The 15,671-nt window shown below is 40.5% G+C and overlaps 1 protein-coding gene across 1 annotated transcript; it reads right to left on the reverse strand.

Moving 5' to 3' along the window:
- Positions 1 to 1,572: 1,572 nt before the first annotated feature.
- Positions 1,573 to 4,460, reverse strand: EMB1006 (Pentatricopeptide repeat (PPR) superfamily protein). Its single transcript, XM_048701429.2, has 2 exons — positions 3,555 to 4,460; positions 1,573 to 3,044 (listed from the first exon to the last, which is right to left on the reverse strand). Exons 1-2 carry the CDS (start codon positions 4,409 to 4,411, stop codon positions 1,727 to 1,729), a joined length of 2,175 nt encoding a protein of 724 aa, XP_048557386.2. The 5' UTR covers positions 4,412 to 4,460; the 3' UTR covers positions 1,573 to 1,726.
- Between the last annotated feature and the right edge of the window lie 11,211 nt (positions 4,461 to 15,671).

Below are 15,671 nucleotides of genomic sequence, written 5' to 3' on the forward strand. Positions count from 1 at the left end.
GGAAAAGTGAGGAGAGAGGGAGTGGGAGGCTGACGGTGGGTCAAATGACATGCAAAACCATCTCTCTCCTTCCCAGCTCCCCAGGATCCTGGGTTTGGGGTGGGTTCACGGCCGAAATTTAGCCAAATCCGGCGCTAGTCGAGCTCGTGGGGACGCGAGTGGGACTTTTTTCGTCCACCCGCGCCCAAAAAGTGCTCCTTGGGGCTTTCTGGGGGACGGACGGAGATGCTCTTACACACCAGAAGCAGAAGCAAGTGGAACTGCAGCTGAGGCTACTCCTAGCACCCCGTCAACCCCAACGGTGCCACAACCTGGCATAATGGGTGGGTATGACGTGAGCCCAGAGAGTTCAGTGCTGGACCACAAGGTTACCGTAACATTCAGGAATGAGCTCTGCAGACGATTTTTTGGACGACAAGCCTACCAAGCCGTCCATGCATGGCACCAAACAGCTGCGCACCGCAGGATGGGGCATCGTGCAATGGTCGTGCATATCATTCATAGTGTGCAGAGCAGTTCCGTTCAGGAATTTGCTGGATAACACGTCTCCCTCTGAGCTAGACCTCGAATATGACAATTTGTGTATGTTGGGAATAGAGGAGCCTACAACTCTAGATGAAACAAAGAAAGAAGCATTTTGGCAAAGAGCCATGGATGCAGAGATGTTGGTCTCAAATCGATCATGGTTGACCCTCCAGCAGATTAGAAGGCTCTTGGTCTCAAATGGGAATTGAAAGTAAAGAAATAGATGGGTTTGGTGAAATGAGTAGCACAAAAAAGAGTACCTTGAAGATTACATCAACGAAAACTGCCTTATTGCTGGACTTTCCACCATGACTGTAAGAAATCAATGGCAACAGGAAAGCAATCCCTGGAACCATATGGATTCAAATGAGGCCGATGTGTACTGTGTAATACTCCCTTCATTCATATTTTTCTGAATCAAATGTATATAGACACGTTTTAATGTGTTTGTTCACTCATTTTAGTCCGTATGTAGTCTATATTGAAATATGTAGAACATCTTATATTTGTGAACAGAGGGAATAGTAAAGTGAAAACAATCTCAATGTGTACTGTGCAACAATACAGTAGCTGGTGTTCTTGTAGGAGAAATGACATTCTCACGTCTTTGTTTACAATAGTGAAAAAAAGAATATAAACCCCCGGTGGGGACCTCTGTTAAGTGTTCTATAAAAAAGCTGGCCTTTGCCTTTTCTCAAAAGAAAAAAAAAGATTACAAATTCTCCTGTCTAATTAGGAAATAGAGAATGTGCAGATTGAAACCAAAATTATCTTCCTCTATACGACGAAGCTGCAAAAATAAAACTGGATGGAACTGGGGATTTTCCCTTTGATTCAAAAAGAAAACATAATCTGTTCATAAGATCCAAATGGCATCTTTTCATTGTATCATATTCTAGTTTGAACATCAGAAAGCCTAAAAGAGCAGTTTAAAAGTCCTCTCATGATAAAAATAACAAACATCTGAAGTTCATTTAACTGGATATTATTCAAGCTCAAGCAATTTAAAAAGCAAAATCAAGTGTATTCAGATCATGAAATCAGTCAGACAGTCAAAGTGAATTTTTATGGAATTAATAACACGCTTCATAGTTTCTGACCTAAAATCCTGAACAATTCAAGAGAATTAAAGCATGGAGACCATGGTATAACATAAGGTATGAGTACTGTAAAGACAATGAAACTTGCACTTAGTAAAACATCACAAAAATCTTTTTCTCTGGTATCCATTAACTTGGGTCATAGACCTCCTTTTACTGTTCTTCCAAAATTCATCCTTCTTTTCCTTCCTATGCTTTAAGCTAGATTTTCCTTTTACAACTCCTGCAATGGCACTCTTATCCTTTATGTTTTCCCTTGCAGATTTCACATCCAAGGTATTCAACAGCTTTCTGTATGACTTAGCATCAGGCAGTTGTCCATTTCGAACCATCTGTTTGTGGTAATAGAATGCTCTCGAAAAGTCACGGACGCGAGCATATGCGTATATCATTGTAGAATATGTAACTGAATCTGGTTTTAGTTCCAGAGTAGACATCTCTTTCAGGAGTTGGGGCAATTTGTAATGCTGTCCTCCGTTTGCATAAGCATTCATCAATATGTTGTAGGTCATCGCCGTAGGAGGTAAACCTATGTTTCCAAACTCACATATTACATCTCTTGCCTGAACATACAACCCATGTTTCGCCAAACCATCAAGTACCATGTGAAATGTGACTCTAGTGCATCCAACCTTTTCATCGGTCATTGATTTCCATGTCTCCATTAACTTCTCTATGTTACCAGCCCTCCTAAATATGTCAAGCAAAGCTGTATATGTTTCTAAGGAAGGTTTAAGTCCTTCTCTTTTCATATCTAAATATGCAGTGTGAGCTTTTTCATACTGTCCACTCACTGCATATGCACAAATCAGTGATGTGTATGAGGAAGATGTTGCCTTGATGTCACCTTTCTTCATCCTCAGGAAAGCATCTTCAGCCTTTTCGATCATTTTTTTCTGCCGCCCATAGGCACTTATGAGGCAGTTGTATGACCTAGCATTTGGCTGAAATCCCAAATCGTGCATCTCCAGAAGTAACGATTCAACAACTTCTGGCTGCAATCTTCTACTGTAAGCATCCATAAGGATATTATAAGTCACCCTTGTTGGTTTTAAGCCTCTCTCTTTCATCTCAGCAAAGAGCCCCTCAGCTTCTTCAATTTGACTGCATTTGCAATATACATTCATTATTGCGTTATAAATGCTCGTGTTTGACGGAATTCCTCTCTTCTCCATTTCTGATTGGAAGATAAGAGCTTCTTTCTTCAGCCCCTCATCACAAAATATCTTAATTAGAGAAGCAGAGACACCCAAGCTCCACTTGACACCTTTTCTGTTCATTCGTTGGAAGAACTCCCATGAATCCTTGGCTGATGCCTTGCGCCTCTTCATTACCATTAACATGATCGAGGATGTTATGTGGTCAGGTTGGACATTGTTCTTCTCCATACTCTCGAATATTTTCCAGGCATCATCATATCTGGAGCGAGTAGAAAAATGTTCATCACACCAAATAATACATAGCTTACCACAGAAGAAATGTAGCATGTTAGAATCTCCATTGGTGTTCATGCTTAGTTAGGACAGAGCAAAAACCATAAAGACTTGAAACTATGCAAACCTATCAATGAACAATTCTCATGCTAGCACATCTATTATAAATATGTTGCTCGTAGTTTTCTTAATTTGCATCCCAAGATAACGATGAAGTTCATACCAAAGAATTTACAGATAGCGGAGCAAATCAAACTGACTTGGATCCTCTGTTGATCAATAACTAACAATATGCTTAATCCTTTTTCTTTTGTAATGTAGGAAAAGGTTAATGGAAATGCCATTTAGAAATAGGGAAGTAGATAAAAGTCACTTCGATCTAAGTCGGTCAATAAGTAACTACTAACTCCTAAGTAATCTTGCAAAAGTGATAGCATGAATGAAACTAATATGATCACTCATCACTCCCTGTCACACCAATCAAGACAGTGCTCACCTTCCACAGTAGGCAACACCAGACATTGCAGCATTGTACAGAACCGCCTCACGAAATCCTCTCTCCGGCGGCAAACTTCCCAGAATCTCCAAGATTTCATCGGCCATCCGTGCCCGTCCAAGCACCACGAGAGCCACCAACCATGCCTGCGGCGACAACGAAATCGGCCGCTCCTCGGGCGCCCGCATCCACCGGAACAAGTGGAGGCACCCCAACGCCAGGCGCTCCTCACCCATCCTCCTCATCAACTCCACGCACTCGTCCTCGTCGAGTGCACCGCGGCTGTAACCAGCCAAGAACCCAGCGAGCCCAGGGCCGTCCGCCGCCACTGGGCTCCTCGCAAAGGCGAGAATTTCTTCCATTTCTGCAGTGGTGTTGGTGCTTGCCCCTTCTTGGCTTCGCAAGAAGTAGCTCGCGTCCAGCCACGGGCAGTCCCCGCCGTCTTCATCTTCTTCCTCCTCCTCCTCCTCCTCTTGTCGAAGCTGTTCCTGGGCCTGCGCTCGTGACGGGCTGGCAGGTGGATCCCACTCACCCACCTCGTATTCTTGGAGCTGCTCTCCCTCCTCTGCGCCGTCGCCATTGGGTGGATCCCATCCGTGGCCGCCCTTTTCGTCATTCAGGGTATCGACGAGGTGGGCTCCGGAGGGGCTGGTAGCCGGGCTCCACATATCCTCTTCCCCGTCATGCTCGTCGTCGTCTGGCTGGCGGGCGGCTGGTTGGTTACGTCGCCGCGGGGAATGGAGGAAGCATTTGGAGGTGGAGGATTTCAGAGGGCGGCGAAGGAGTCGAAGGATTGGTTGGTTCGGGGAGGCGACGGAGAAGGAGCAAGAGAGCAGCGGATGAGATGCCACAGCCATATGCGACGCCGTGTCTCACCAGGAGCCAAAATCCTTCCTCAGCCGACGAACAGAGGACGCCGTTTCTCACTCTCAAATCACCAAATTCCTTCCCAATCTCCAATTTCTCAAATCACCAATTCCCAAGTTGGTTGAGGTAATCTTCTCCGATTCCCCTTTTCTTATTCTTATTGTTTTGGTTGCATTTTTAGCTTAAGTTTTCTCTCTAAAGTATTCTTTAAAAATTCTGTTTTTATTATTTACCTATTCGAGGACGAGCAGGAATTAAGATTGGGGATGCTTGATACGTCTTCAACGTATCTTGATTTTTCCATACTATATTATCTACTGTTTTGGACATTATTGAGCTTTATTATCCATTTTTATATTATTTTTGGGACTAACCTATTAATCGGAGGCCCAGCCCAGAATTGCTGTTTTTTGCCTGTTTTAGGGTTTCGAAAAAAAGGAATATCAAACGGAGTCCAAATGGAATGAAACCTTCGGGAACGTGATTTTCTCAACGAACAAGACCCAGGAGACTTGGACCCTACGTCAAGACACAAAAGAGGAGGCCACGAGGTAGGGGGCACGCCTACCCCCCCCCCCCCCCAGGCGCGCCCTCCACCCTCGTGGCCCCCCTGTTGCTCCACCGACGTACTCCTTCCTCCTATATATACCTGCGTACCCCCAAACGATCAGATACGGGAGTCAAAAACCTAATTCCACTGCCGCAACTTTCTGTATCCACGAGATCCCATCTTGGAGCCTGTTTCGGAGCTCCACCGGAGGGGGCATCGATCACGGAGGGCTTCTACATCAACACCATAGCCCCTCCGATGAAGTGTGAGTAGTTTACCTCAGACCTACGGGTCCATAGTTATTAGCTAGATGGCTTCTTCTCTCTTTTTGGATCTCAATACAATGTTCTCCCCCTCTCTTGTGGAGAACTATTCGATGTAATCTTCTTTTTACGGTGTGTTTGTTGAGACCGATGAATTGTGGGTTTATGATCAAGTCTATCTATGAACAATATTTGAATCTTCTCTGAATTCTTTTGTGTATGATTGGTTATATTTGCAAGTCTCTTCGAATTATCAGTTTGGTTTGGCCTACTAGATTGATCTTTCTTGCAATGGGAGAAGTGGTTAGTTTTGGGTTCAATCTTGCGGTGTCCTTTCCCAGTGACAGTAGGGGCAGCAAGGCACGTATTGTATTGTTGCCATCGAGGATAACAAGATGGGGTTTTCATCATATTGCATGAGTCTATCCCTCAACATCATGTCATCTTGCTTAAGGCGTTACTCTGTTTTTAACTTAATACTCTAGATGCATGCTGGATAGCGGTCGATGAGTGGAGTAATAGTAGTAGATGCAGGCAGGAGTCGGTCTACTTGTCTCGGACGTGATTCCTATATACATGACCATACCTAGATATTCTCATGACTATGCTCAATTCTGTTAATTTCTCTCGAGAGAAGCCACTAATGAAACTTATGACCCCCGGGTCTATCTTTATCATATTAATCTCCTACTACTTAGTTATTTCCTTTGCTTTTTTACTTTGCATTTATTTTACTTTGCATATTTATTACAAAAATACCAAAAAAATTATCTTATCATATCTATCAGATCTCACTCTCGTAAGTGGCTGTGTAGGTATTGACAACCCCTATTCGCGTTGGTTGCGAGGATTTATTTGTTTTGTGCAGGCACGAGGGACTCGCGCGTAGCCTCTTACTGGATTGATACCTTAGTTCTCAAAAACTGAGGGAAATACTTACGCTACTTTGCTGCATCATCCCTTCCTCTCCGGGGAAAACCAACGCAGTTCTCAAGAGGTAGCGCCCCGCTACCACGGGAGGGTAGGACAAAAGATATCATGCAAGTTCTTTTTCATAAGCACGTATGACTATATTCGGAATACATGCCTACATTACATTGATGAATTGGAGCTAGTTTTGTGTCACCCTATGTTATGACTGTTACATGATGAACCGCATCCGGCATAATTCTCCATCATCGATCCAATGCCTACGAGCTTTTCACATATTGTTCTCCGTTTATTTACTTTTATGTTGCTACTATTACAATCACTACAAAACACCAAAAATATTACTTTTGCTACCGTTACTTTTGTTATCGTTACCGTTACTTCCATATTACTTTGCTACTAAATACTTTGCTGCAGATACTAAGTTATCCAGGTGTGGTTGAATTGACAACTCAACTGCTAATAATTGAGAATATTCTTTGACTCCCCTTGTGTAGAATCAATAAATTTGGGTTGAATACTCTACCCTCGAAAACTGTTGCGATCTCCTATACTTGTGGGTTATCAAGACTATTTTCTGGCGCCGTTGCCGGGGAGCATAGCTCTATTCTTTGAGTCACTTGGGATTTATATCTGCTGGTCACCATGAAGAACTTGAAAGACGAGAAAATAAAAAGATATCCCTCAACTACGAGGGGAGGTAAGGAACTGCCATCTAGGTCTGCACTTGATTCACCTTCTATTTTGAGTAAGCTTGCGACACCTAGACCTGCTTCTGCTATTCGTTCTGATATGTCGCATGTTATTGATGATGCCACTTTTGCTATGCATGATACTTATGATGAAACTACTTCTATGATTGATACTACTGTGCCACTTGGTGAATTTCTTGATGAACAACTTGCTAGGGTTAGAGAGAATGAAATTATTGAAACTGATAACATTGATGAAAGTGATGATGAAGACTCCCCCCTGATAAATATGAATCGCCTGTTATTCCTGAGGGTTATGTTTTGGAAAAAGAAGCTGCTCTAGCTATTTTAGCTTGCAAAGATAGATATGAGCTCAAGAAGTTATTAGCTAAATGGAAGCAGCAATCTCTTAATGCTAGAATGAAACCTGACCCTGCTTTTGCTACTTCACCTATCTGTGTTACTGATAAGGATTATGAATTCTCTGTTGATCCTGATATAATTACTTTGGTTGAATCTGATCCTTTTCATGTCTATGAATCTGAAACTGTTGTGGCACATCTTACTAAATTAAATGATATAGCCACCCTGTCACTAATGATGAGAAATCTCGCTACCTTTATATCCTTCAAATATTTTCGTTCTCATTAAAGGGTGATGCTAAGATATGGTTCAATTCTCTGGATCCTGGTTGTGTGTGTAGTCCCCAGGATATGATTTATTACTTCTCTGCTAAATATTTCCCTGCTCATAAGAAACAAGTTGCTTTGAGGGATATATATAATTTTGTGCAAATTGAAGAAGAGAGTCTCCCACAATCTTGGGGGAGGCTTCTCAAGTTACTTAATGCTTTGCCTGATCATCCTCTTAAGAAAAATGAAATACTTGATATCTTTTATAATGGACTAACCGATGCTTCCAGAGATTACCTGAATAGTTGTGCTGGTTCTGTTTTTAGGGAAAGAACACCGGATGAAGCTGAAATTCTATTGAATAATATATTGACAAATAAAAATAATTGGACACTTCCTGAGCCAGCTCCTGAGCCTATTCCTAAACCAACTCTGAATAAAAGAGGTGTTCTATTTCTCAGTCCTGAAGATATGCAAGAGGCAAAGAAATCTATGAAAGAAAAAGGTATTAAAGCTGAAGATGTTTAGAATTTACCTCCTATTGAAGAAATAAATGGTCTAAATTTACCGCCCGTTGAAGAAACATATGATCTTAATCCATTACCTATTGAAGAAATACATGGTCTTGATAACCCGACACAGGTAGTAAAGGTAAATTCTCTCTATAGATATGATAAAGCTGAAATCCCTCTTACTAAGTTTGCTAGCCAATGCTTAGATGAGTTTGATAATGTTATGGTGAAGCAAGAAGATTTTAATGCTTATTTTGGTAGACAATTGAAATACAATTCAAATATGCTTGAACACTTGGGTGATTATATGGCTAATGTCAAAGGTGAACTTAAACTTATTAGTAAACATGCTTCTATGGTTACCACTCAAGTAGAACAAGTACTTAAGGCTCAAAATGATTTTCTCAATGAATTGAATAGTAAGAATAATGATTATGCTGTTAGAGTGGCTAATAGAACTGGTAGAATGACTCAGGAACCTCTGTATCTTGATGAACAACTTGCTAGGGCTAGAGAGATTGAAAATATTGAATCTGATAATATTGATGAAAGTGATGATGAAGAATCACTTATTATTCCTAAGGGTTATGTTTTTGACGAAGAAGCTTCTTTAGCTATTTTAGCTTGCAAAGATAGATACGAACTTAAGAGGTTATTAGCTAAATGGAACAAGCAATCTCTAAATGCTAGAATGAAACCTGACCCTGCTTTTGCTACTTCACCTATCTGTGTTACCGATAAGGATTATGAATTCTCTGTTGATCCTGATATAATTACTTTGGTTGAATCTGATCCTTTTCATGGCTATGAATCTAAAACTGTTGTGGCACATATTACTAAATTGAATGATATAGCCACCCTGTTCACGACTGATGAGAGAACTCATTACTTTTATATCCTTCAAATATTTCCATTCTCATTAAAGGGTGATGCTAAGATATGGTTTAATTCTCTTGATCCTGGTTGTGTGCGTAGTCCCCAGGATATGATTTATTACTTCTCTGCTAAATATTTCCCTGCTCATAAGAAACAGGCTGCTTTAAGGGATATATATAATTTTGCGCAAATTGAAGAAGAGAGTCTCCCACAAGCTTGGGGGAGGCTTCTCCAATTACTTAATGCTTTGCCTGATCATCCTCTTAAGAAAAATGAAATACTTGATATCTTTTATAATGGACTAACCGATGCCTCCAGAGATTACCTGGATAGTTGTGCCGGTTCTGTTTTCAGGGAAAGGACACCGGATGAAGCTAAAATTCTATTGAATAATATGTTGACAAATGAAAATAATTGGACACCTTCGGAGCCAATTTCTGAGCCTATTCCCAAACCAATTCTGAAGAAGAGGGGTATTCTATTTCTCAGTCCTAAAGATATGCAAGAGGCAAAGAAATCTATGAAATAAAAAGGTATTAAAGCTGAAGATGTTAAGAATTTACCTCCTATTGAAGAAATACATGGTCTTAATTTACCGCCTGTTGAAGAAACATATGATCTTAATCCATTACCTATTGAAGAAATACATGGTCTTGATAACCCAACACAGGTAGTAAAGGTAAATTCTCTCTATAGATATGATAAAGCTGAAATCCCTCTTACTAAGTTTGCTAGCCAATGCTTAGATGAGTTTGATAATTTTATGGTGAAGCAAGAATATTTTAATGCTTATTTTGGTAGACAATTGAAATACAATTCAAATATGCTTGAACACTTGGGTGATTATATGGCTGATGTCAAAGGTGAACTTAAACTTATTAGTAAACATGCTTCTATGGTTACCACTCAAGTAGAACAAGTACTTAAGGCTCAAAATGATTTGCTCAATGAATTGAATAGTAAGAATAATGATTATGCTGTTAGAGTGGCTACTAGAACTGGTAGAATGACTCAGGAACCTCTGTATCCTGAAGGCCACCCTAAGAGAATTGAGCAAGATTCTCACAGAAATAATATAGATGCACCTAGTCCTTCTAAAAGGAAGAAAAAGAAAAATGATAGGACTTTGCATGCTTCTAGTGAACCTATTGCTGAAACACCTGAGAATACAAATGATATTTCTATTTCTGATGCTGAAACACAATCTGGTAATGAACCTGAAACTAGTGATAATGTTAATGATAATGTTCATGTTGATGCCCAACCTAGCAATGATAATGATATAGAAATTGAACCTGCTGTTGATCTTGATAACCCACAATCAAAGAATCAACGTTATGATAAGAAAGACTTTGTTGCTAGGAAACACGATAAGGAAAGAGAGCCTTGGATTCAGAAACCCATGCCTTTTCCTCCCAAACCATCCAAGAAAAAGGATGATGAGGATTTTGAGCGTTTTTCTGAAATAATTAGACCTATCTTTTTGCATATGCGATTAACTGATATGCTTAAAATGAATCCTTATGCTAAGTACATGAAAGAAATTGTTACTAATAAAAGAAAGATACCGGAAGCTGAAATTTCCACCATGATTGCTAATTATACTTTTAAAGGTGGAATACCAAAGAAACTTGGAGATCCAGGAGTACCCACTATACCATGCTCCATTAAAAGGAATTATGTTAAAACTGCTTTATGTGATCTTGGAGCCGGCGTTAGTGTTATGCCTCTCTCTTTATATCATAGACTTGATTTGAATAAGTTGACACCTACTGAAATATCTTTGCAAATGGCTGATAAATCAATTGCTATACCTGTCGGTATTTGTGAAGATGTGCCTGTTGTAGTTGCAAACACTACTATTTTAACGTACTTTATTATTCTTGATATTTCCGAGGACGATAGTATGTCTATTATTCTTGGAAGACCCTTTTTGAATACTGTAGGGGCTGTTATTGATTGCAACAAAGGCAATGTCACTTTTCATGTCAATGGTAATGAGCATACGGTACACTTTCCGAGGAAACAATCTCAAGTTCATAGTATCAACTCTATTGGAAAAATTCCATCGATTATTATTGGACGTTTTGAATTTCCTCTACCTACTGTCAAAAAGAGATATGATATTCTTATTATTGGGGATGTGCATATCCCCATTGAGGTAACATAGTGTTATTCGAAATTTCTCCGGTTCCATGTTATTCGAAATGAGTTCATTAACAAGACTTGATCAACCTTATTAGTGGATTCCTTTTGATGAGCATGATATGGATGAAACTAGAAGGCACAACCTTCTGTACCCTCCTTTTACTTTCTGTTATTTATTTTAAATAAATAAAAATAGTATTTTCTGTCTGTTATCTGAATTATCCGTGCAATATAAAAATACCCTGAAAATAAAAGTTCTCTAAATGCCTTGAAATTTAAATACGATTTTTTCTGGAATATTTGAGAATATCTGGCACTGAGAACACAACAGGGGGAGCAAGCACCTGGCCATGAGGGTCCAGGGCGCGCCCACCCCTACAGGGCGCGCCCCCTGCCTCGTGGGCCCACGGTGGCTCCCCTCCACTTATTCCTGCACCCACACACTTCTTCTTCCTCCCAAAAAACTCACCATCCAGCTCTAGCACGAGTTCTAGCTCATTTTGCTGCAATTTTCGATCTCCTTGCTCAAAGCACCTCTCACAAAACTGCTTGGGGGGATTGTTCCTTGGTATGTGACTCCTCCATTGGTCCAATTAATTTTTGTTCTAGTGCTCTATTCATTAAAAATTTGTGCTCCCTAGGTGACCATGTTCTTGAGCTTGCATGTCAAATTTATATGGTTCCAAGTAGTTCTAATGCATGATATAGGCTCTAGGCACTTGTAGGAGTTGTTGCTATCAATTTTGTTGAGCTTGGTTCACTTTTATTTGAAGTTACTAAAAATTTCAGAGGAAGAAATATGTTTAGGAAAATGTACCAAGGTGGTTCTTCAAGGAAGCAAGGACCCAGACTTGCAATGCGTGATGCTGACGATGAGCCACCAAGGGACGCTCTAGTGCAGCCTTGTGAATGGCCTTCGGAAAAATTTATGGATCGAGCAGGAATTAAGGAAGAATTTAACGCATATTTGCGTAACGCTGATCTTGTGAGCTCCGAGAAAGAAAAGTGCCGCCAGTACCACTATCTCACTAGTTCCTTTGTGAGGAGGTTTGAATTTTCATCTTCACGTAATTCTCCAACTGTCCTGTTTGATCTTTATGAAAAATCTTATACTATGGACTTAGAGAATTTACCACTGCTTGCAAACTTCCACAATGGGGTAGTGCTAGTGAACCCGGAAAATCTGAATTTAGAAATTTTCTTGCTAGTATAACTCTGGGGGAATCTAGAGACATAGCACAAGCTACCATAGGGAGCATTCATTTTCCTGCTATACATTATTTTGCTCTCTTCATAGGTAGGTGCATAAATGGTAAAGATGAAGCATGTCATATGTGTGTCCCTTACCTTAGTATTCTTAGGAGTGCTATGTTAGGAGACAAATCTTATAATTTGGGAGCTATTGTTGCATGTAGGTTGCATCATAATAGATTTAATGGAGGAATTTATGCAACCTGCTTAGCTGATTTTCTTGGTGTAATCATACATAATGATGATATTGAATTGCCTCCTGCTTACCTAAACTTTAATGCTATGGTTCACCACCAGTTTGTCGAGAGGAATGAATCACCTCTCCAGTATCTCTTAATCTTTGACAGACGTCGGGCTGTCCGTATTACTATCCCTGCTCCTGCCTTCTTTGATTATCAGGCAAAAGGAAGACATTTTATTACCAGAGAGGAGGCAGATGAGTACGAGAGGAGGGCGGAGGCAGCTCGCCGCCATGCTGCAGCTCAGGAGGCGATAGCCGCTGCATCGTAGTATGACCCCAACTATAACTATGGATATCCGCCAGGCCATCCGTGGCAATAAACCAACTTACGCCAAAAGCCTAAGTTGGGGGAGTACATATTTCTCACCGACATTACATTTATGTTCACACACTCATTGTTAGATGTCGGTGCTCATACTTTTTCACTGTACTATACATGCTAGTTTATTTTCTCTTTTTTATGCTTTCTTCTTGTGTGTTTTATAAACTTTAAGAAAAACAAAAAAAATAGTTGTAGCTTTTAGCTAGTTTTAATTTCCATGCTTATAGTAGTAATTAAAAAAAAGAAAACCCAAAAAGATTTCCTATTCTTCTTTTGCTTGTTGGGAGCTTTCCCGTGTAAATAGTTTTATTTCTTTTCTTTTCTTTGGGGGTCGATAGTAGAAGACCATGATTAAATTGTTGAAGTGGCACTTATATGCATTATTGTTGATTTAACCAAGAGCCCATATTGCCTTGTCTTCTCCTGTTTATTGAATGCTCGCAGATTCCAGCTTAGTTCAATGCACGTGCACTCTTAATATTATTCACATCGTTCAGTCGTGCAAGTGAAAGGCAATTATGACGATATATGATGGACTGACTGAGATGAGAAAAGCTGGTATGAACTCGACCTCTCTTGTTTTGGTAAATATGATTAGTTCATCGTTCCGGATTCAGCCTATTATGAATGAACATGTTTGCAATGACAATTAGAGATCATAGTGCTTATGCCATGCTTGATTAGCTATGAGTTATAATGGTTTAACTTGCGTGCCAACATGCTATTAAAATGGTTGTGATGTGGTATGATAGGGTGGTATCCTCCTCTGAATGATTTAAGTGACTTGACTTGGCGCATGTTCACGCATGTAGTTGAAACAAAATCAACATAGCCTTCATGATATTTATGTTCATGGTGGATTATATCCTACTCATGCTTGCATACGGTATTGATTAATTTTAATGCATGTTCATGACTGTTGTCGCTCTCTATTTGGTCGCTTTCCAGTCTTTTGCTAGCCTTCACTTGTACTAAGAGGGAATACTGCTTGTGCACCCAATCCCTTAAACCCCAAAGTTATTCCATATGAGTCCACTATACCTACCTATATACGGTATCTACCTGTCGTTCCAAGTAAATTTGTATGTGCCAAACTCTAAACCTTCAAATAAATATCCTGTTTTGTATGCTCGAATAGCTCATGTGTCAACTAGGGCTGTCCATATCTTCATGTTAGGCGGGTTATTCTCAAGAGGAGTGAACTCCACTCCTCACTCATGAGAAAATGGCTGGTCACCGGGATGCCCAGTCCCATGCTTTATGCAAATCAAATCAAAATAATTGCGAACAAAAACTCCCCCTGGGACTCTTGTTAGTTGGAGGCACTCGTTGTTTCGAGTAAGCCATGGATTGATGCTTGTTGGTGGAGGGGGAGTATAAACTTTACCATTCTGTTTGGGAACCGCCTATAATGTGTGTAGCATGGAAGATATCACCATCTCTTGGTTGTTATGTTGACAATGAAAGTATACTGCTCAAAATATTATTCACCTCTATTTTAAAACCAAGCTCTGGCACCTCTACAAATCCCTGATTCCCTCTACGAAGGGCCTATCTATTTACTTTTATGTTGAGTCATCACCCTCTTATTAAAGAGCACTAGCTGGAGAGCGCATCTGTCATTTGCATCCATTACTATTAATTTATATTGAGTATGACTATGACTGGATCTCTTTTACCATGAATCACAATGTCTAGTGATACGTCTCCAACGTATCTATAATTTTTGATTGCTCCATGCTATATTATCTACTGTTTTGGGCAATGTTGGGCTTTATTATCCACTTTTATATTATTTTTGGGACTAACCTATTAACTGGAGGCCCAGCCCAGATTTGCTGTTTTATGCCTATTTCAGTGTTTCGAAGAAAAGGAATATCAAATGGAGTCGAAATGGAATGAAATCAACTGGAGAAGTTATTTTTGGAACGAAAGCCACCGGATAGACTTGGACTCCACGTCAGGAGATACGGGAGGTGCTCACGAGGGTCCCCCGTAGCTCCTCCGACGTACCCCCTGCACCCATATATACCTACGTATCGTAAAACTTCCAAAACGGAGAATAGATCGGGAGTTCCGCCGCCAGAAGCCTCCGTAGCCACCGAAAGCCAATCTAGACCCGTTCCGGCACCCTGCCAGAGGGGGCAATCCTTCTCCGGTGGCCATCTTCATCATCCCGGTGCTCTCCATGATGAGGAGGGAGTAGTTCTCCCTCGGGGCTGAGGGTATGTACCAGTAGCTATGTGTTTGATCTCTCTCTCTCTCTCTCTCTCTCTCGTGTTCTTGATTTGGCACGATCTTGATGTATCGCGAGCTTTTCTATTATAGTTGGATCTTATGTTTCTCCTCCCCCTCTACTCTCTTGTAATGAATTGAGTTTCCCCTTTGAAGTTATCTTATCGGATTGAGTCTTTAAAGATTTGAGAACACTTGATGTATGTCTTGCCATGGATATCTGTGGTGACAATGGGATATCACGTGATTCACTTGATGTATGTTTTGGTGACCAACTTGCGGGTTCCGCCCATGAACCTATGCATAGGGGTTGGCACATGTTTTCGTCGTGATTCTCCGGTAGAACTTTGGGGCACGCTTTGAGGTCCTTTGTGTTGGTTGAATAGATGAATCTGAGATTGTGTGATGCATATCGTATAATCATACCCACGGATACTTGAGGTGGCATTAGAGTATCTAGGTGACATTAGGGTTTTGGTTGATTTGTGTCTTAAGGTGTTATTCTAGTATGAACTCTAGGGCTGTTTGTGACACTTATAGGAATAGCCCAACGGATTGATTGGAAAGAATAACTTTGAGGTGGTTTCGTACCCTACCA

The sequence above is a fragment of the Triticum urartu genome, chromosome 2A (genome assembly GCF_056163025.1).
Source record: "Triticum urartu cultivar PI428250 chromosome 2A, HENAU_Tu73, whole genome shotgun sequence".
NCBI lineage: Eukaryota > Viridiplantae > Streptophyta > Magnoliopsida > Poales > Poaceae > Triticum > Triticum urartu.